The sequence below is a fragment of the Chlorocebus sabaeus genome, chromosome X (assembly GCF_047675955.1).
Source record: "Chlorocebus sabaeus isolate Y175 chromosome X, mChlSab1.0.hap1, whole genome shotgun sequence".
Classification (NCBI taxonomy): domain Eukaryota; kingdom Metazoa; phylum Chordata; class Mammalia; order Primates; family Cercopithecidae; genus Chlorocebus; species Chlorocebus sabaeus.
In genome coordinates this window covers 134,061,261-134,084,160 of record NC_132933.1, presented here as the reverse complement: position 1 = coordinate 134,084,160, position 22,900 = coordinate 134,061,261, and the positions used below count along the sequence as shown (strand labels likewise).

Below are 22,900 nucleotides of genomic sequence, written 5' to 3'. Positions count from 1 at the left end.
CCTAACAGCCTTAGGCAACCCTCAGTCAGCTATCTGTCTTTACAGATTTGCCTATTCTGAACATGTTGTAGAAATGGACACAGAAGTGATGTTTTGTGTCTGGCTTCTTTCACTCAGCACAATGTTCTGGAGGCTCATCCACGTTGTAGCATGTATCAGTACTCAACATCTATTTGTTGCTGAATAATATTCCATTATATGGATATACACATTGTATTTATTCATTCATAAGTTGATGGACATTTGGGTTGTTTCCACTTTTTGACCATTATGAATAATCCTTCTGTGAACCACCACATACAAGTTTTTCTGTGCACATATGTTTTTATTTCTCCTAAGTGTATATCTAGGAGTGGAACTGCTGAGTCATAAGCTAACTCTTAATCAAGTTTAACATTTTAAGAAAGTCCCAAACTGTTTTCCCAAGTGGCTGCACCATTTTACATTTCCACTAGCAATGGATGAAGGTTCCAGTTTCTCCACATCCTCTCTAACACTTGTTATTGTCTATCATTTGGATTATAGCCATCCCAGAGGGCATGAGATGGAATCCCAGAGGGCATGAGATGGAATCTCATTATGGTTTTGATTTGCATTTCCCTAATGACTAATGATGTCAAGCATCTTTTCATGTGTTTATTGGATATTTGTAGATCTTCTTTGGAGAAGTGTCTATTCAGATCCTTTGCCTATCTTAAAAATTGAGTTATTTATCTTTTTATTATTGCATTGTAAGAGGTTTTTCAAATATATTCTACATACAAATCCTTTATCAGGGATATTATTTGCAAATACCCTCTCCCATTCTGTGGGTTGTCTTTTCCCCTTTCTTGATGGTGTCCTTTGCAGTACAGCAGTTTTTAATTTTGATGATGCCCAGTGAAAATGATATATTTTTTCTCTTTGGTTGCTCGTGTTTTTGATGTTGTATCTAAGCTACTGCCTAACCCAAAGTCATAAAGATCTATTACTTTGTTTTCTTCTAAGAATTTTATACATTTAGCTCTTAAATTTAGGTGTCTGATCCATTTTGAGTTAATTTTTGTATGTGGCGGGAGTTGAGATTCCAAATTCTTTCTGTGTTATGTGGATATTTAGTTATCCCAGCACCATTTCTTTTTTTTTTTTTTTTTTGAGACAAAGTCTCGCTCTGTCACCCAAGCTGGAGTGCAGTGGTGCGATCTCAGCTCACTGCAACCTTTGCCTCCCAAGTAGTAGCTTGGATTACAGGCATGCGTTACCACACCTGGCTAATTTTTGTATTTTTAGTAGAGATGAGGGTTGACCATGTTGGCCAGGCTGGTCTCGAACTCCTGACCTTAGGTGATCTGCCCACCTTGGCCTCCCAAACTGCTGGGATTACAGGCGTGAGCCACTGTGCCCGGCCACCAGCACCATTTCTTAAAAATACTATACTTTCCTTATTAATTTTTCTTGACATGCTTATCAAAAAATCAGTTGACCATAATAAAATGATTTATTTCTAGACTCTTAATTATAGTTCACAATTCTATGTTTATCCTTAAGTCAATACTGTACAGTTTTGATTACTGTAGCTTTGTGGGAAGTTTTAAAATTGGAAAGTGTGAGTTCTCCAACTTTGTTCTTCTTTTTCCAGATTGTTTTGGCTATTCTGGGTCCCTTAAATTTCCATATGAATTTTAGGATTAGTTTGTCAATATCTACCAAAAAGCAGCTGGAATATTGGTAGGGTTGCCTTGAATCCATAGGTCAATTTGGGTACTATGGCTGTCTTGAGATGTCTTTCCATTTATTTAGATCTTTAATTTCAACAATGTATACACATACACACGTCTTGCTCTTGTTTTGTTAAATTTACTCCTAGGTGTTTTTGATGCTATTGTAAATAGAATTGTTTTCTTAATTACATTTTGGATTGTTCATTGCTAGTGTATAGAAATACAACTGACTTTTATATACTGACATTGTGTTGTGAACTTTGATAAACGTATTAGTTCTAATGGTTTTTAGTGGATTTTTTGAGATTTTCCACATACAAGATTATGTTATCTGTGAATAATTTTACTTCTTCCTTTCCAGTCTGTCTGCCTTTTCTTTTCCTTTTTTTTCTTTTTGCTTAATTGCCTTGTCTAGAACCTCCAGTACACTGTTGAATAAAAGTGAAGAGAGTAGATATATTTGTCTTGTTCATGATACTGGGGAAAGCATTCAATCTTTCATCAAGTATGATATTAGCTGTGTATTTGTTTGTAGTGGCCTTTTATTACATTGAGGAAGTTTCTTTCTATGCTTAGTTTATTGAGAGTTTTTATTGTGAAAGAGTGTTGGATTTTGTCAAGTGCTTTTTCTGAATACATTAAAATGATGTGCTCTTTCCCTTTATTCTATTAATATGGTATATTATATTAATTGATTTCAGAGATGTTAAACCAAACTGACATTCCTGGGATAAATCCCACTTAGTCATGATGTATAATCCACCTTCTATGTTGCTGGCTTCCATTTGGTAGTATTTTTTGAGGATTTTTGCATTTATATTCATAAGAGCTATTGGTCTATGGTTTTCTTTTCTTGTGATATCTTTGTCTGGTTTTGGTATAAGTTTGGCCTCATAAGAGGAATTAGAAAGTATTGTCTCCTCTTCTATGTTTTAGAAGAGTCTGTGAAGGATTGATTTTAATTCTTCAAATGTTTGATAGAATCCATCAGTGAAGCCATCTGGGCCTGGGCTTTTCTTTGTAGGAAGTTTTAAAATTACTAATTTCAATGTTTTTCCTTGCTATAGTTGTATTCAAATGTTTTGTTTCTTCTTGAGTAGTTTGTGTTTTGGTAGTTGTGTCTTTCTTGGAATTTGTTTCATTTCCTGAAACAAATTCATTTCATGAAATTCATTTCATCTACTTTATCTAATTTGTTGACCTAAAGTTGTTTGTAGTACTCCTTTATAATTTTTTTTCTCTTGCAAGTTTGGTAGTAATATTCCCTCTTTCATTCCTGATATTAGTAATTTGAGTTTCCTCTGTTTTTTCTTGGTTTCTCAGTCTCACTAAGGTTTGTCAATGTTTATTGATCTTTTTGAAGAACCAACTTTTAGTTTTATTGATTTTTCTCTATTGTTGTCTATTATCTATTTCATTTATTTCTGCACTAATTATTAACAGTGGAGGGTGTCCAGGTTCTTGGCGTCTTGAACAATGAATTGGACAAAACACACAAACAAGGCAAGGAGGGAATGGAGGGTTTTATTGAAATGAAAGTACACTCCACAGTGTGGGAGTGGCCTGAGCATAGGGGCTGAAAGGCCCTGTTATAGAATTTTTGGGAGTTTCAATACCCCCTAGAGGATTCCATTGGTTACTTGGAGTACACCCTATGTAAATGAAGAGTTTGAAGTAAAGTTACAGAGTCATTTACAGCATAAACCCTATGGAAAGGATATTTCCTGTCATAGCTGAAGTGTGAATTGGCCTTATGTTCCCTGCCTCCAGACCCTATTTTCCTGCCTCATAATCTTTATCATTTCCTTCCTTCTGCTTGTTTTAGGTTTAGTTTGCTCTTCTTTTTTTAGTTTCCTTAGAAGGTAATATCATTGATTTGAGATCCTTTTTATTTTTTAATAAAGATACAAATCTTCCTTTAAGTACTGCTTTAGCTCCATCCCTTAAGTTTGCTATGTTATTAAACAATTGCTACTGACTTAAAAAAAATAGTTTTGCTATGTTGTGCTTTTGTTTTCAATAGTATTGTCTAAATATCCTTGTGATTAACTTATCTGTTATTTGGTAATGTGTTGTTTAAGTTCTACATATTTATGAATTCCCCATATTTCTTTCGTTTATTGATTTAAAATTTAATTTGATTGTGGTCAGAGAACACATGCTTTGCCTGATTTAAATTCCTTTAAAACTTTTTTTCTTTTTTTGGTAAATCCTTTTAAAATTTGTTGAGGCTTTTTTTGTGGCCTAGCATATGGTTTATCCTGGAGAATGCTTCATGTGCACTTTAGAAGACTATATATTTCACTCTTATTGGGTGGAGTGTTTTATATATGTCTCTGAACATATTTATAATAGTTGCTTTGAAATCTTTGTCTGCTAAGTCAACGTCTAGTCCCTTCAAAAGCAGTTTTTATTGCCCGCTTCCCCACTCTGCCCCCTCACCCCCCACCCCCTACCCCTGCCCCGCCCGTGTATGAGTCATACTTTTTTCTTCGCATGTGTGTAATCTTACATTGTAGTAACCCTAGGTAGTTATTCCCATGCCCCTCTGGGGCTTGTTGTTATTTGCTTTTTTGTTTGTTTGTTGAGTGACTTGTCTGGACTAGTTTAGTGAAGTCTATTCCCCTTCAGTGTGCAGCCTCTGGTGTCACTCTTCACAGAGTGCTGCCTTGGGCGTGCATACAGTTTCTCCGACCACCCGGACTACTGTGGTTTTAATTGGGCTCTCTTTGTCTCTTTCCCTGATCTCTCCTTTAAGCTTCGTACCCATCTGCCTCTATTTGAAGCAGTCCCAGCTGTTAGCCTTCACTAATTGCTAGCTGATTGCTCTATTGTTTTTAACAATGCCCTGGCCCACAGAGTGTTCTACAGTCTGATCCGATTAAAGCTGGACCCCTTCGCAGGGGCAGGGCTTTAACCATGTTTGAGGCTTACTCCGACCTCCACAAAGGCTCCTTTCTCATCTGTCTGTTTCCCCGATTCAGTCTGTTAAATTTCTTCTAGCTGGTGTACTGTTGCTACTAGTATCTCAGCACTACCATCCTCCTTGTAAATGCTTATTCCCAACATCTCCATTGTTTTCAACAGTGCCTTTAGGCATGAACTTCCTTGCACTCTGTGCCAAATAAGGCCAGTCCCCTTAGGCAGGGTGGCAGTGCTCTGTTCTTGACCTGCCTCTCCCCCTGGGCCAAGCCACTGTGCCATCGCCCTGCAGCTGGGAGCAGGGACAGTGACCCACTTTTCCTCCAGTGACAGCCCTGTTCCACAAGCAGGGTAGTAGGCAGGGATGATAGCCCCTGGTCTTCTTGGCTTGCCCTTCCTGGCATAGCACCTCTTCCTTATGATTGAGCAAGTGTGGGGGCAGTTGGGGTCTAGCACCTGCAAGCTGCCATGCCTAGGATAGGGCTTCTGCCCAATGATTGGGGGAAGTGAACCCCAGTCCTCTCTGCTGTGCTTGCCTGGAACCCAGCTTCTGTAATGCAGAGCTGGGGGGAATGAGGGATGCCCATCAGCTTGCTGCTTCTGGGACAAAACCATAGCCCTCTGCTGGGAGCTTGGGGCAGAAGGAGCCCCGTCTTGGATGCGTCCACTTGAAGTACAGCATCCTTCATGCTGATCAGTGAAGGGAGTTAGAGTAGCTCATGGCTCAAATGCCACACACTCTCTCTGTTGGTATCAAAATTTAGTAAGTTCTTAAATGTTTCTCCATATGCTGCATGCCATTAGGACAATTTCCAGTGGCTTCAACTGGTTTAATTTTTTTTTTAAGTGATTTTCTGCTGGGCGTGGTGGCTCACGCCTGTAATCCCAGCACTTTGGGAGGCTGAGGTGGGCGGATTGCTTGAGCCCAGGAGTTGGAGACCAGCCTCGGCAACTTGGCGAAACCCCATCTCTAAAAAGTACAAAAATTAGCCGGGCGTGGTGGTGCATGCCTGTAGTCCCAGCTACTCGGGAGGCTGAAGCAGGAGCATGGCTGCTCGAACCTGGGAGGCGGAGGCTGCAGTGAGCTGAGATCATGCCACTGCACTCCAGCCTGGGCGACAGAGCGGGACCCTGTCTTAAAGGAAAAGATGGGCCGGGCGTGGTGGCTCAAGCCTGTAATCCCAGCACTTTGGGAGGCCGAGACAGGCGGATCACGAGGTCAGGAGATCGAGACCATCCTGGCTAACGTGGTGAAACCTCGTCTCTACTGAAAAATACAAAAAACTAGCCAGGTGAGGTGATGGGCGCCTGTAGTCCCAGCTACTCGGAAGGCTGAGGCAGGAGAATGGCGTAAACCCGGGAGGCGGAGCTTACAGTGAGCTGAGATCCGGTCACTGCATTCCAGCCTGGGCGACAGAGCGAGACTCCGTCTTAAAAAAAAAAAGAAAAAGAAAAAGAAAAAGATGTTCACAAGTTAAATGGTTGTTTCACTGGGGAGGGGGTCTGCCAAGCCCCTAACACTGCCATTCCTGTCATTATGTTGTCATTTTGAGACCTGTACTTAGTATGTCTATAAACATGGATGTAAAGGCAATAAGCCGTGTACTCATCTTTGTGACAGCATGCATATCTGGAGCTGCCTGTCTGGAGTCTCTGGCAGCTTCTGGCATGGAGTAAGATCTATAAATATTCCCCTCATTCATTCATCCATTCAACAAGAATGGATCGATCACTCTTGAGTACTCTTGCTCATTTGTCTTGGTGAAATTTGGCGTTTTTCTAAATTTCCAGTCCTACATTTTAACTGCTTTCTTGTCAGTTTTTGCCCCATATGGCAGGGATGAGTTCTTAAGAACAACAGCTATGTGTATTATGTCATTAAGTCTTTAAAGCAACCTGATGATGTAGATAATATTATTCCTGTTTCCCGAAAGAAGACACTGAAGCTCACATAAGTTGAATCATTTTCTAAATGATGGGTCTAGATTTGATTCCAAATTTGTTGGACTCCACACTTCTCATTTATAACTGTGAGGCCACACCATGCCTCTCACTATAGGAAAAGATGTTACAGGACACTGGGTTTTGTTTGTTTGGGTTTTTTTTTTTTTGAGATGGAGTCTCACTCTGTCACCCAGGCTGGAGTGCAGTGGCGCAGTCTCAGCTCATTGCAACCTCCGCCTCCTGGGTTTAAGTAATTCTCCTCTCTCAGCCTCCGGAGTAGCTGGGATTACAGGCATGCGCCACCATGGCCGGCTAATTTTTCTATTTTTAGTAGAGACTGAGTTTCACCGTATTGGTCGGGCTGGTCTCGAACTCCTGACCTCAGGTGATCCACCTGCCTTGGCATCCCAGAGTGCTGGGATTACAGGCGTGAGCCACTGTGCCCGGCCCCAGAACACTGTTTTTCAACTTCTTGGGTGGGAATGTTATGACCTCTTAGAATGGTCTTTTGTAGACTTTTCTTCAGGTTTCCTGTTTTGAAAGAACTGAAATAAAATTATTGGAAATGGACTAATGCTTAATGATAAAAGTGTTCTTCCTGTAGATAGAATCATAACCATAATAAGTAGCTTTCGTTTTCAGATATAAACACACATGCATGCATTTGCAATGTCACAAGTACACATAGACACATGCCCACGTGATACTGGTTACATCTGCAGCTGGGAAACATAATCAAACAATTACCAAACAGTGTTGAATTTCTTACTTCCCTTCAGTCATTGTTAAAGAAACCTCTATTTCTTGATTTAGGACCACTATACCTTGATTGCTGAAAATGTTGACTAAAATGTGATTTCTGGTGTAAAATATACCCTAATCGATGAGGAGAGAGAGAGGTAGGGAGAGAGACAGAGGGAGAAATGGTATTCATCATTGGCTGCGAGTCCAAAATATTTAAAAATCAAGTAAGCATGAGAGGCATCCCATAGCAAGTAGGAAGGGATGCCTCCTTAAACCTTGACATCCAAATCCCAAAGACTGAAGGTTAGAACAAGCTCTTCTAGGATTATGGTGAATAAAGAAGATAATGTTAAAGAAATGGGAGCTGCACACAAAGAAAATTGTGGCCTCTGGAAGCCTAGATGAGTTAGAGCCTTAAGAAGTGGGAGGGAGGAGACTGGGGCTCGCTATTCCACAACAGAACCTCCCGCTCCCCAAACAATAGGGATGTGGCGTCTTGCAGACCCCACACACATGATCGGAGCTGACATTGGGTAAAATGGGCCAGAACCTCATTTCTGATGTTTAATCATTTCAGTTGTGCCCCTAATTTTCTTTCCTCAGTTCCTGGTACATAGTGGATAAACACACATGTAAGTTACGCTAGAGCCGAAATTTCCAGATAAAAACAGAGCTCACAATTACTTTATTTCTTAATATCTATGAGCTGTTTTGTATAAAAATCATATACTCTTTATTTTGTCTTGTAGTCATGGAAATTCATAATTCTTGGCAGAGTGCTATAGTTTAAATTTTCCCTTATGTTCACTGAGATGTGGGGATATATTTAATCAGAGTTAAGTCACTGTACAGAGATGAATATGATACTCTGTAAGACAGACTTACAAGGAGACAGAGGCCAAAAAGATTTCAAAAATAATTTAAATTATTTATAGCCTGAATGACTCCCCTCTCTTTATTCATTCATTTAACAGGTATTTATTGAGCACCTACTATGTGTCAGACACTGTTCTAGGCTTCTGGGAAATGTCAATGACTAAATAAAGATCAGTTACCTTGCAGAGCTTACATTTTAAAGGGAGGAGTTACATGATAAACAATATAATAATAAATAAATGATATACCTTAAGTGATAAGTTCTTTTTTTATTATTATTTTTAGACGGAGTCTTGCTCTATCTCCCAGGCTGGAGTGCAGTGGCGCAATCTGGGCTCACTGCAAGTTCCGCCTCCCGGGTTCACACCATTCTCCTCCCAAGTAGCTGGGACTACAGGCGCCCGCCACCACGCCCAGCTAACTTTTTTGTATTTTTAGTAGAGACGGGGTTTCACTGTGTTAGCCAGGATAGTCTCAACCTCATGATCCGCCCGCCTCGGCCTCCCAAAGTGCTGGGATTACAGGCGTGAGCCACTGCGCCCGGCCTTAAATGATAAGTTCTATGGGAAAAATAAAAACTAGAGCAGAGTTAGGGAGAACAGGAAAACTGGTCTTGGGGACAAAATTGCAATTTTTTTTTTTTTGAGACAGGGTCTCACTCCTGTAGTCCAGGTAGGAGTGCAGTAGTGCAATTATGGCTTATTGCAACCCTGACCACCTGGGCTCAAGTGATTCTCCCACCTCATTTTTTGATTTTTTTGTAGAAACGATGCCTCACTGTATTGCCCAGGCTGGTCTTGAACTCCTGGGCTCAAGCGATCCTTCTTCCTCTGCCTCCAAAAGTGCTGGGATTGCAAGCATGAGCCACGGCGCCCAGTAAAAATTGCAATTTTAAATAACGTAGTCAGCTGCATTGAGGCGGCTCCCAAGAGGGAAATGACTTGATTGAGGTCTCTTGGCTAGTTAGGGAGTGATAGAGTAGGATTTGATCCTGAGGTTGACTCGAATGTCCATGCTCTTTTTTTGAAGGGATAGATGAGAGTGACAGGCATTCTCAGGAATGATGTGACCTACTTTAGTCAGCCCTTATTCAATGAGGCCTAAAGGGTGGACAGGGAGCAGGAGGAAGGTATCTAAAGGAATCTAGGATCCCTGGCTGGAAGGTTTGGGCTGAGCATAGCTTTTTTTTTTTTTTTTTTTTTTTTTGAGACAGAGTCTTGCTCTGTCGCCCAGGCTACAGTGCGATGACGTGATTTCGGCTCACTGCAGCCTCCGCCTCCCAGGTTCAAGCAATTTTCCTGCCTCAGCCTCCAAAGTAGCTGGGATTACAGGCATCTGCCACCACACCCGGCTAATTTTTGTATTTTTAGTAGAGGCAGGGTTTCACCATGTTGGCCATGCTGGTCTCGAACTCCTGACCTCATTCTTGATCCACCCACCACGGCCTCCCAAAGTGCTGGAATTACAGGGGTGAGCCACCACGTCTAGCCTGAGCATAGTTTTTAAAATGACATGGTCTAGGCCGGGCGTGGTCGCTCACACCTGTAATCCCAGCACTTTGGGAGGCCGAGGCAGGTGGATCACAAGGCCAGGAGTTCCAGACCAGCCTGACCATCATGGTGAAACCCTATCTCTACTAAAAATACAAAAATTAGCTGAACGTGGTGACGCGCACCTGTAATCCCAGCTACTCGGGAGACTGAGGCAGGAGAATTGCTTAAACCTGGGAGGCGGGGGTTGCAGTGAGCCAAGATCACACCACTGCACTCCAGCCTGGGCGACAGAGCAAGACCCCATCTCCAAAAAAAAAAAAAAAAAAGACATGGTCTAGCTGGGTGTGGTGGTACATACCTGTAATCCCAGCTACTCGGGAGATTGAGGCAGGAGAATTGCTTGAACCCAAGAGGCAGAGGTTGCAGTGAGCTGAGATCACGCCATTGCACTCGAGCCTGGGCGACAAGAGCAAAACTCTGTCTCAAAAAATAAATTAATTAATTAATTTAAAATGACATGGTCAAAAGCTGGAAGGGAGGATGTATAACTAAGGGAAAATATGAAAGAATAGTGAATCTGTAGTATTAATGTTTTAGAAGAGAAGCATTTAGATACACCTTTCAGAGCTATTAACTCTCCCTCGAAGCACACTTTTGGAGACTGGATTACTTAGAGCTGCAGACATGCGCAAGGTGCTTCTTGAAGGATTTATTTTAGATTGAGGAGATTTAAAAGGCTGACACACAAATAGATTTTTGTTGATCAGGTCATATAAAAGCTGTAATTCAGTAAAACGTTCCCATTTTTTTGTTTGAAAATTTTCAGGAAAGAACGTTGTAAAGAATTAATTAGTCTTTCATGCAGTGATCACCCCAAGGCTCCTGCATTTCAGAGGATAATGTGTTGTTGACATGAAAGAGATGGTTTCTACTGAGGAATGTGTTTCACCAACAAAGGGGCTTTTATGCAATTTTTTTGTTTGTGAGTTCTGGAATTAATCTTACGTTACCATTACGATCTGGGTAAACCTAGTCAAGGAAATGATTTCTAGACAGAAAAAAGAAATGCAAAACTCATGGAATGGATTCTGAAGGACAAGCTCAGTTCTTAAAAATTGTTACCCCTTATGAGTTAGAATCAAAGAAAAATGAGTGTTAGATATATCTTCCTCATTCCATTGATGATGACTAAGGCCTGAATATGATAAGTGATTTGCCCAAGGTGACTTAGGTAATTACTTGAAGTGCTAACTCTTTGGCCAGTGCTTATTCTAGTTCAACAGAGTCCCATCATATGTACCTTGAATTTATGTAAATTTCAATTATTGCATATGGCAATAAAAGAGAAAAATACTGGAAATTTTTATTTTCATATCCTTTATCACATATATAAAATATTAATATTTCCATATTATCTATATAATATATATAAAACATTCACGTATCCATATTATTGTATAGAGTTGTATACATACAATCATGTACAGTCAACCCTCCATATGCACAGGTTCTGCATTGTGGATTCAACCAATCACAGATTGAAAATATTTGGAAAAAAAAAACCATATAACAATACAATATAAATTTTAAAATATGGCATAACAGCTATTTACATAGCACTTACATTGTATTAGGTATTATAAGTAATCTAGAGATGACTTATGGTACAGATACTCTTTGACTTATGATGGGTTTATCTGGACATAATACCATCATGTCAAGGAGCTTATTGAATGCTTGTTGCTTTTGCACCATTGTGAAGTTGAAAATTGTAAGTCAGGGACCATTTGTAGATAGGAGGATGGGTGTGGGTTATATGCAAATACTATGCCATTTTATACGAGGGACTTGAGCATCCACAGATTTTAGTATCCTGGATGTAGGAGGTGGTCCCGGGACCAATCCACCTTGGATACTGAAGGGCAACTATATATGTTAAGGGTAACTTAAGAGGTTTCCCAGGGGTAATTTTGGCTAAAAATGATTTGCATCCCATGTAGAAATTGAAAGCTTAATCCCCTCCTAACAAAGCACAACTCCTTGATTTCCATCTTTCCTCCATTATTATATTACAGGTTAAATTATGTCCCCAAACATGATGTCATGGTGTAAGAGCCAGATTTGACTCAGTCGAAAATGCAAGTGTTATTTTTGTCATAAACACCAGCAAAGTAAAGGGGTTCCATTATATTTATTCATAGAGTACGGTTGTGCTGATGTCGGCATTCAGTGGGGAGAAAGGAGCGCCCTGGGCTGACTCTTCTTTGGGTGGTTTTAACTGTCACTTCAATCATCAAAAACTCTGCAGGTGTCTGATGTGGGCCTGGTACAGGGTTTCTCTTTTCTCTAGTTCTGACCAGGTGCTTATTCCAGGGTGTCTCTCCTGCCAGTTCTGCTCTTTTCACCTCACTGTCTTTTTCCTCACTTATTTCTAGCTCCTCTTCCATACCATACTTAGCAGTGGCTGTACAATCATGTTTAGCAGTTCCTGGTCCTGTTCTCCAGACCTGATTTGGACCCACTGGAATAACTGCACAACTTCACATGCCTGCTTTTTCATGCACTCAGAAGAAACATGTGGAAAACAGAGACTGTTAGAATCAGTCTGTTAGAATCTGAGATACTTTACAGGTCAACTGGTCCAAATGCCTGATTCTAAAGATCTCAAAAGTGAGATCCAGGGAGGATTTTCAAGGTTGTATAGCTTTAATGGCAGAGAGAGTTTTTCTCACTACTCTTTAAGCTGTTATAGAAGTTTCAATAAAGAAGCATTACAGGCCCGGTACAGTGGCTCACGCCTGTAATCCCAGTACTTTTTGGGAGGCCGAGGTGGGTGGATCACCTGAGGTCAGGAGTTCGAGACCAACCTGGCCAACACAGTAAAACCCTGTCTCTACCAAAAATACCAAAAATTAGCCAGGTGTTGTGGCAGACCCTTGCAATCCCAGCTACTCAGGAGGCTGAGGCAGGAGAACCGCTTGAACCCAGGAGGTGGAGGTTGCAGTAAGCCGAGATCATGCTACTGCACTCCAGCCTAGGTGACAGAGCGAGACTCCATCACAGAAAAAAAAAAAAAAGAAAAGAAACCTTACAGATAGATGAGAGCCACAAAGAGGGAGCCTCCAATCTTCATGAAAAATATTATTTTGTTTTATTCTGAGACGGTGTCTTGCTCTGTTGCCCAGGCTGCAGTGCAGTGGCATGAACATGGCTCGCTGCAGCCTCAACCTCCTGGGCTCAGGAATCCTCTCACCTCAGCCTCCCAAGTAGTTGGGAACACATTCGTGCACCACCACACCTGGCTAATTTTTATTTTTAAATTTTTTGTAGAGATGGGGTTTTGCCATGTTTACCCAGGCTGGTCTTGAACTCCTGGACCCAAGCACCCCTCCTGACTCAGCCTCCCAAAGTGCTGGGATTACAGGCAAGAGCCACTGTGCCCGGCAGAAAAATGATTTTAAAAATTTGGATCTTTAGTCCTGGACATCATGTAACCTGCATTTGCCTCTCCTGCACCCCAAAGGAAATGTTATACAATACAACACTTGTGGATTTAGGAGAACACGTTGTGGAAAACAGTTGCTAAATGTATTGCTGAAACTGAGAGTGTACTTACCATGGAGGGGGAAAGGTGAAGGAGATGCTTTAGGAGACACCTCAGATGAACAGGTTTCCACATTTGTATTGGGAGACAGCAAGGGCATCCTCAGGCTATGTGCTCAACAGGACAAAAACCTGGCCCAGAGCCACAGCAGGAGACTACCTTATGTCTTTGAACATATTAAGACACACCTAATGTGTGGGCATTGTGGGGAGCTAATTTCTCCCCTGAATGTGACAATGAAGTTCTTTTAAGAGAAAAGAACCTTGTAGATTCAACAACTGTCAAACAATTATAATGGAATTTTTAAAGCCAAAAAAAAAAAAAAGGACAAGGACTGATTCTTGGTTATTGTTATTGCTGTATTGGATATTCATGGAGGAGGTGAATATGAAACAATGTTCTTTTTATTTTTTTTGAGACAGGGTCTCCGTCTGTCACCCAGCCTGGAGTGGAGTGCAGTGGAGTGATCATGGCTCACTGCAGCCTCAACCTCCCAGGCTTAAGTGATCCTCCCATCTCAGCCTCCCTAGTAGCTGAGACTACAGGCATGCACCACCATGCCCGGCTAATTTTTGTATTTTTTGTAGAGACGAGGTCTCACCATGTTGCCCAGGCTGGGCTTGAACTCCTGGCCTCAAGCAGTCCTCCCACCTCAGCCACCGAAAGTGCTGGGATCACAGGCGTGAGCCACTGCTCCAGGCCTGAAACAGTTTTCAAGGAAGAATGAGAAGTAGTCTTTGGGATACCTTGGGTTAATATTTCTGACAAGTCAGAATCTAGAAAGATATAATCTCACTTGTAAGTTACAGCAGAATCTGGTTTGTTGTTCCAAGATTATTGATATTCTGTGGAGTGATCCCAGAGGCAAAAACGGCTGTTTTCCAAATACGGGCCGAGGAGGGGGCTGCTATTTTGGACCAGATGTTACTTCCAAGATTCTTAATAAATACCAGTTGAAGATGCTCATCAGGTCTCATGAATGTAAGCCCGAAGGGTATGAAATCTGTCATGATGGGAAGGTAAGCTAAAATTGTTAGTGACATTCCCATTAACATCCTTCCCCTAAGCACAGTCTTTTCTTCACAGAGTATGTCTGGCCTAGAAGCCCATGAGAAGATATCTTCTCTAGTACCAAACGGAAACCAGAGAAGGCAGGCTTCATCTAGGTTGTTTGAAAGATCCTCACTGTCCCTTGTCCTAAAAGATATTTGGTTTATTTCCCTGATCTTCCCTAATCCCAGAAACAGAAATTCTTTTTTTTTTTTTTTTTTCTTTTTTTGAGACGGAGTCTTGCTCTGTCGCCTAGGTTGGAGTACAGTGGCGTGATCTCAGCTCACTGCAACCTCCGCCTCCCAGGTTCAAGTGATTCTCGTGCCTCAGCCACTCAAGTAGCTGGGATTACAGGTGTGCGCCACTACACCCAGCTAATTTTTGTATTTCTAGTAGAGACAGGGTTTCACCATGTTAGCCAGGCTGGTCTCGAACTCCTGACCTCAGGTGATCCGCCTGCCTCGGCTTCCCAAAGTGCTGGGATTACAGTCGTGAGCCACCGTACCCGGCCTCAGAAACAGAAATTCTGATACATGGCACTAAGTAGCACACAGAAAGGCTTGGTTCTTTACTACTTGTAAGGCAACTGTCCCACACAGTGGGGTTGAGAATGTCCTTTTCCTCACAGAGTGCATAAAAGGCAACAGTGAATCCAGTTTGCTCTTGCACTTTTTACCTGTTCCTCGTGCAGGGCCCAAAACACAAACCACACTTCCCTTCAGCTCCCTCAGTAGGCGACCTTCAGCAAGTTGCTCACTGTAGTCAGTTTGGCTACAGCCACTAAAATGGAGTGTGTTGTGTTCCTTCAGTGGTGTGTGATCAAAGGCTAAAGGAGGTGAGGACTGAGGAGCTGGTTTCTTGTCCCAAGTTGTCCTGGGATACAACTTTTTCTTTCTTTTTTTTTCTTTTTTTGAGACAGAGTCTCGTTCTGTTGTCCAGGATGGAGTGCAATGGCGTGATCTCGGCTCACTGCAACCTCTGCCTCCTGGGTTCAAGCGATTCTCTTGCCTCATGCTCCCGAGAAGATGGGATTACAGGCGGCCGCCACTATGTCCAGCTATTTTTTGAATTTTTAGTAGAGACAAGGTTTCATGTTGGCCAGGCTTGTCTCAAACTCCTGACCTCAGGTGATTCACCTGCCTCAGCCTCCCAAAGTGCTGGGATTATAGGCATGAGCCACCGCACCTGGCCTGGAATGCACCTTTTTCTATGGTGAACAGCAATAAATAAAAATGGATACCAGGTTGTATGGCATTTCCCTCTGTGTCAGCACTTTGTTTTTCTGACCTCTATTAATTCATTTTCAGCTCATACTAACATTGCAAGATGAGTAAGGCAAGTATTGTTTAGGGTTTCTTTGTAATAAGAAAATAGATAGAAAAATAGATAGAAAACAGCAGTGGCTTGTCTAAAGTGACATGCTCATCAGGACAGAAGAGAGCCTAAGCCAGGTTCCCTGTCACCCACAAATATGGTCCTCCCGGCCAGGTGCAGTGGCTCACACCTGTAATCCCAGCACTTTGGGAGGCCAAGGCAGGTGGATCATGAGGTCAAGAGATAGTGACCATCCTGGCCAACATGATGAAACCCTGTCTCCACTAAAAATACAAAAATTAGCTGGGCATGGTGGCACACACCTGTAGTCCCAGCTACTCAGGAGGCTGAGGCAGGAGAATTGCTTGAACCCAGGAGGTGGAGGTTGCAGTGAGCTGAGATCGTGCCACTGCATTCCAGCCTGGTGAGAGAACGAGACTCCATCTCAAAAAAAAAAAAAAAAAAAAGTGTCCTCCCATATTCTACCACAGCCCAAGGCTAGTTCCTTCACAAGATAATGGTCGTGGTCCCTTCTTCTAGCCACTGCATCTCTGCCCTTAAAGCACTGACTTTCTCGGGCCCTGAACCTTCTAAATCACTCTGCTCCAGGCAGAAGAAAAAAACTGAAATACCAGACAAATTTCGTTCTGGATGCTCAACTATTACAAAACAAGAAAATAGGGGATTTATCTCCTTGGAAAAAGAATTCGCAAAATCAGACATTAAAGAGGATTCTGAGATTTGGCACTAAAATTGTACCCAGGATTGCAGGGCCATGCGCTGAGGATGTTGGCTGAGTGGCCAGGAGTTAGTGCTCCTGGGGACACTGGGGAGTAGCCTTGTTTTCCTCCGATGCAATCATAGAAATCACATAGGACTTGGATGATTTGCAGGGTTTATGAACTTTCTTTGATTCTTGCTTTTTAACAATTGAGCTATTTCTGACCTTATTGAATGACTTTTTGAGAACTAATTTTACGTGAACCTGACCCTCTTTTTCTTTAACCAGGTTGTGACTATATTTTCTGCTTCTAATTATTATGAAGAAGGCAGCAATCGAGGAGCTTACATCAAACTATGTTCTGGTACAGCTCCTCGATTTTTCCAGTACCAAGTAACTAAAGCAACGTGCTTTCAGCCTCTTCGCCAAAGGTGTGTATACTCTACGGAGAACGCAGAGCACGGGTCTCATGGACCCATTAGAACCAGTCCCACGTGACTCAGAGCAGCCACGTGAGTGAAGACAGTCATTTATAGCTTACTCATTAGTATCAACAAAATGGAAATAGTTCCAGACACCAAGTGGTGAATGCACCCATAATTGAAACCAAAAGGAGCAAGTCTAAATTCGTACATCTTTCTAGATGGATAAAGCAGTCAGTCCTCAGAAACATAACTGAATATAAAGAAAAGAAGATTCCCCACACCCACTCAGTCCCCTAACCTATAGCCTTCTCTGACCCCCAAACAGCTCTATCTGCTCTTGCCCCTTTCTCTTCTCTATCCAGAAGTGTATGTGACAAATAGTTGAGTGTCTCTTTCCATGTGATGGCATTCATAGCTTATACTCCTTTTCTCCCTTTCACATTATCTTTTTAAGTTTTTTTTGAGATGGAGTCTCACTCTGTGGCCCAGGCTGGAGTGCAGTGGCTCGATCTCAGCTCCCTGCAACCTCTGCCTCCCAGGTTCAAGCAGTTTTCCTGCCTCATCCTCCCAAGTAGCTGGGATTACAAGGGCCCGCCACCACACCTGGCTAATATTTTGTATTTTTGGTAGAGACAGGGTTTCACCATGTTGGCCAGGCTGGTCTTGAACTCCTGACCTCATGTGATCCACTCACCTTGGCCCCCCAAAATACTGGAATTACAAACGTGAGCCACTGTGGCCAGTCTAAGATTTTTTACATTATAGAACTAACATGTTTGTTGTTAACAACTGGGAAAAAAAAAGCAAAGAAGAATAAAGAAAATGTTAACAATCTTCTCTCCCTTCTCAATTATCCTTTTCCCCAGAGGTAACTAAAACTAGCAGCTTAGAATGGCCCCTTCCACCCTCTTCTTGCTCTTACAAAAATAGACAAGCATTTATTCAGTCATAGAATTTAAAAAAACCTTTGAGTACCTACCATGTGTCAGATACTGTTCTAGGCATAGATAATACAAGATAGGCCGAAGTCCCCTCATCAAACACATATCTCAGTATGAAGAGAAAGATGTTAAACAATGTAGATACTTTTTTTTGTAAGAAGTGGTCTTGCTCTGTCGCCCAGGCTGGAGTGCAGCGGCACAATCTTGGCTCACTGCAACCTCCACCTCCTGGGTTCAAGTGATTCTCCTGCCTCAGCCTCCCGAGTAGCTGGGACTACGGGCGTGCCCCACCACACTGGGCTAATTTTTGTATTTTTAGTAGAGACGGGGTTTCACCTTATTGGCCAAGCTGGTATTGAACTCCTGACCTCAGGTGATTTGCCTGCCTTGGCCTCCCAAAGTGCTGAGATGACAGATGTGAGCCACTGTGCCCAGCCTGTACATACATTTTTTTCTTTTTTTTTTTTTTTGAGACAGAGTCTTGCTCTGTTGCCAGGCTGGAGTGCAGTGGCGCGATCTCGGCTCACTGCAGCCTCTGCCTCTTGGGTTCAAGCAATTCTCCTGCCTCAGTCTCTACAGGTGTGCGCCATCACACCCAGCTAATTTTTGTTTTTTTAGTAGAGATGGGGTTTCACCATGTTGGCCAGGATGGTCTTGATATCTTGACTTTGTGATCTGCCCGCCTCAGCCTCCCAAAGTGCTGGGATTACAGTATGAGCCACCACACCCGGCCATACACACACACATATATATATATATATATGAAGATAGAATCACACTGCACACTGTATTCTGCAACTGAATTTTTGCCCTAAAAATTATATCATGAACATCACCTCAAGTTAGTAAAGATAGACCTAACTCATTCTTTTTAGTACATACATATTATTCTGTAGTATACATGTACCATAACAGTTATGAAGCAACTAAATCTTATCCAACTGATAGACATCCAGATTGGTTCCAGGATTCTGCATTTAAAAACAATGCTATAACTAGCATTCCTATACGTAAGGAACTCATACGACTCAACAGCCAAAAAACAAAAAAAAAAACAAAAACAAAAAAAACAAAACAAGTAATCCAATTTAAAAAATAGGCAAAGGACCTGAATAGACATTTTCCCAAAGACATACAAATGGCCAACAAGTTCACGAAAAGATGCTCAGCGTCACTAATTATCAGGGAAATGCAAAGCAAAACCACAATGAGATAGATACCATCTCACACCAGTTAGAATGGCTGTTATCAAAAAGACAAAACATAAGTGTTGACCAGGGTGTGTAGAAAAGGGAACGCTTGTACTCTGTTGATAGGAATATGGATTAGTACAGCCATTATAGAAAATGGTATAGAGGTTCCTCAAAACATTAAAAATAGAAGTACCATATGATCCAGCAATCCCACTACTAGGTATATATCCAAAGGAAATGAAATCAGTATCTTGAAGAGATATTTGCATTCCCATGTTCAGTGTGGCATTATTCACAATAGTCAAGATATGGTAACAACCCAAGTGTCTGTCAAGACAGAAAAAGAAAATGTGACTGATATACATGTGTGGATTTATATATTTTTTATATATATATAATATATATATAAATATATATAATCCCTGCATGCTCAAGTCCCTTATATAAAATAGCATCGTATTTGCATAAAACCTATGCACATCCTTCCATATACTTTAAATCATCTCTAAATTACTTATAATACTGAATGCAATGTAAATACTATGTCAATAGTTGTTATACTATATTGTTTAGGGAATAATGACAAGAAAAAGTCTGTACATATTAAGTACAGGCACAACCACCTGTTTAAAAAAAAATAAATTCGGCCAAGCGCAGTGACTCACGCTTGTAGTCCTAGCACTTTGGGAGGCTGAGGCAGGAGGATCATTTGAGCCCAGGAGTTCAAGACTAGCTGGGCAACATGGTGAAACCCCTTCTCTACATAAAATACAAAAATTAGCTGGACGTGATGGTGCACACCTGTAATCCCAGCTACTCTGGAGGCTGAGGCAGGAGAATCACTTGAGCGTGGGAGGTTAAGGCTGCAGTGGGACGAGATCGCACCACTGCACTCCAGGTTGGGCAATAAAATGAGACCCTGTCTCAAAAAAAAAAAAAAAAAAAAAAAAACCCACTGAAGGGAAACCCATGCATACAGAGGGCTGATTGTACATGCACAATGGAAAATTATTCCAACATAAAAAAGAAATCCTGACATTTATGACAACATGGATGAACCTGGAGGGCATTTTGCTAAGTGAAATAAGTCAGACAAATACTGTATGACATCACTTATATGTGGAATCTAAAAAAATCGAACTCATAGAAACAGAGAGTAGTATGGTGGTTGCCAGGGGCTGAGAGGTAGAGGATGTCTGGAGATACATGTATATCAAATCATCACATTGTATACCTTAAATATATATGATTTTATTTGCCAGTTATAAATATAATTATGGTTTTATGTCAATAAAGCTGGAAAAATCCTCTGTGTGTGTGTGCGCATGCGCGTGCGCGCGTGTGCGGACATAGATCCATAAGTTTTAGTGAATTTTTTAATGTAAGATTTTACAATGTGGAATTTATGGAATTTATATGTTTAAAATTTTAATAGCTACTTCAAAAGGGTTATAACATTGGACAATCTGAAAAACAACATACCATGTTTATAATTTCATTATAATTTTTGGATTTTTACCTTTGTTTAGAAAATTTCTCTTTCTCTGTCTCTGTCTCTCTGTACACACACACACACACACACACACACACACACAAATTCTCAAATTTAACAGCTACATTGAGATGTAATTTACGTACCACAAAGTTTACCCATTTACAATTCAGTGACAGTACATTTACAGAGTTGTGCAACTATCACCATTATCTAACTTCTGAACATTTTTGCCATCCTATAAAGAAAACTCATACCCATTGAGCAGTCATTTCCCAGTCACCTCCTCCCATCACAGCCCTAGGCAACCACTAATCTATTTTCTGTCTCTGTGGATTTGCCTATTCTGGGCATTTCGTATAAATGAGATCACACAATATGTGGTCTTCTGTGGCTGGCTTCTTTCACTCAGCACCATGTTTTTGAGGTCATTCATGCTGTATTCTATATCCGTACTTCATTCCTTCTTATGGGTGAATAATATTCCATTGTATGGATAGACCACATTTTGTTTATCCATTCATGAGTTGATAGACATTTAGGGTGTTTCCACTTCTTGGTTATTATAAACAATGGTGTTATGAACATTCATGGGCAAGTTTTTGTGTGTACATGTTTCATTTCTCTTGAGTAAATACTTGGTAATGGAATTGCTGGGTTATATGGTAACTCTATGTTTAACATTTTGAGGAACTTGCAAACTTTTTCCCAAGGGGCTTACCAGTTTACCATTTCCACCATCAGTGTGTCAGGATTCCAAGTTTTCTACATCATTGCCAACCCTTGTTATGATCTCTTTTTTTTTTTTTTTTTTTTTGGAGACAGAGTTTCACTCTTGTTGCCCCAGGCTGGAGTGCGGCGGCACAGTCTCAGCTCACTGCAACTTCCACCTCCTGGGTTAAAGTGATTCTCCTGCCTCAGCCTCCTGAGTAGCTGGGACTACAGGCATGTGCCACCATGCCCAGCTAATTTGTGTATGTTTAGTAGAGACGGGGTTTCACCAGATTGGCTAGGCTGGTCTCGAACTCCTGACCTCAGGTGATTTCCCTACCTCAGCCTCCCAAAGTGCTGGGATTACATGTGTGAGCCACCGCGCCCAGCTTGATCTCTTTTTTCTTATTGTTGTCTTAGTGATGTGAGGTAGAATCCCATTGTAGTGTTGAGTTGTAGTTCCCTAATGATTAATGATGTTGAACATCTTTCCATGTACTTATTGGACATTTGTACATCTTCTTTAGAAATATTATATTTCAGGTTCATTTTCCATTTTTAATTGTCACTATTTTTGCATCGCAAGAGTTTTTTATTCTATATACACATCACTTATTCAGTATATGTATATTTTTTTGAGACAGGGTCTCACTTTGTTGCCTAGGCGATCATGGCTCACTGCAGTCTTGGCCTGCAGGGCTCAATTGATTCTCCTGCCTCAGCCTCTGAAGTAGCTGGGACTACAGGCACAAGCCAGCACACTTGGCTAATTTTTGTATTTTTGATGAGATGGAGTTTCACCATGTTACCCAGGCTGATCTTGAACTCCTGGGCTCAAGCAATCCACCTGCTTCAGCTTCCCAAAGTGCTGGGATTATAGGCGTGAGCCACCACGACTGGCCACTTGTTCAATATTTGATTTGCAAATATTCTCTCCCATTCTGTGGGATGTCTTATCCCTTTCTCTGTGGTATTATTTGTAGTGCAAACATTTTTCATTTTGTTGAAATCCAATTTATCTGTTTTTTTTTCTTGTGTGGCTCGTGCTTTTTTGGTATTGTATCTAAGAAGGCATTGCCTAACTCAGAGTCATAAGGATTCATTCCTATGTTCTCTTCTAAGAGTTTTATAGGTTTAGCTCCTATATTTAGGTTTCTGATCCATTTTGAGTTAATTTTTGTATATGGTGTGAAGGAAGAGTTCAGCTTTATTCTTTTACATGTGGATATCCAGTTGTCCCAGAACCATGACTCAAAGACTATTCTTTCCTTCTTGGCACTCTTGTCAAAAATCAGTTGACCATAATGTAAGGGTTTGTTTCTGGCCTTTAAATTGTATTCTATTTGTCTAAGTCTATGTCTATCCTAATGCCATACCACGCTGTCCTAATTATTATAACTTTACAACTTACTAGTTTTAAAACTGGTAAATGTGAGTTGAACTTTGTACTTCTTTTTAAAGATTGTTTTGGCTATTTTGGGTCCCTTGCATTTTCATGTGAATTTCAGAATCAGCTTGTCAATTTGCAAAAATACCAGCTGGGAATTTGATAGGGATTATGTTGAGTCTGTAGATCAGTTTGAAGGCTATTACCATCTTAACAATATTAAGTTGTCCAATCCATGAACGTGAAATATTGTTCTATTTAAATCTTCTTTAATTTCCTTCAATAACATTTTGTACTTTTCCGTGTATAAGTCTAGGACTTATTTTGCTAAATTTATTTCTAAATATTTTATTCCTTTTGCTGCCATAGTAAATGGAATTGTT

At 41.1% G+C, this 22,900-nt stretch overlaps 1 protein-coding gene across 5 annotated transcripts in view; it reads left to right on the top strand.

The window, feature by feature from the left end:
* Positions 1-22,900, top strand: part of PPEF1 (protein phosphatase with EF-hand domain 1) — a 133,231-nt gene that overhangs the window by 96,629 nt on the left and 13,702 nt on the right. For 4 of the 5 annotated variants that reach the window (XM_007991188.3, XM_007991191.3, XM_007991181.3 and 1 more), the window contains 2 exons: positions 14,117-14,302; positions 16,657-16,799. In XM_007991188.3, the coding sequence (XP_007989379.2) occupies positions 14,117-14,302; positions 16,657-16,799 (329 nt within the window). The remainder of the gene's footprint in view (positions 1-14,116; positions 14,303-16,656; positions 16,800-22,900) is intronic. The other variant, XM_073013855.1, reaches the window with a different exon arrangement.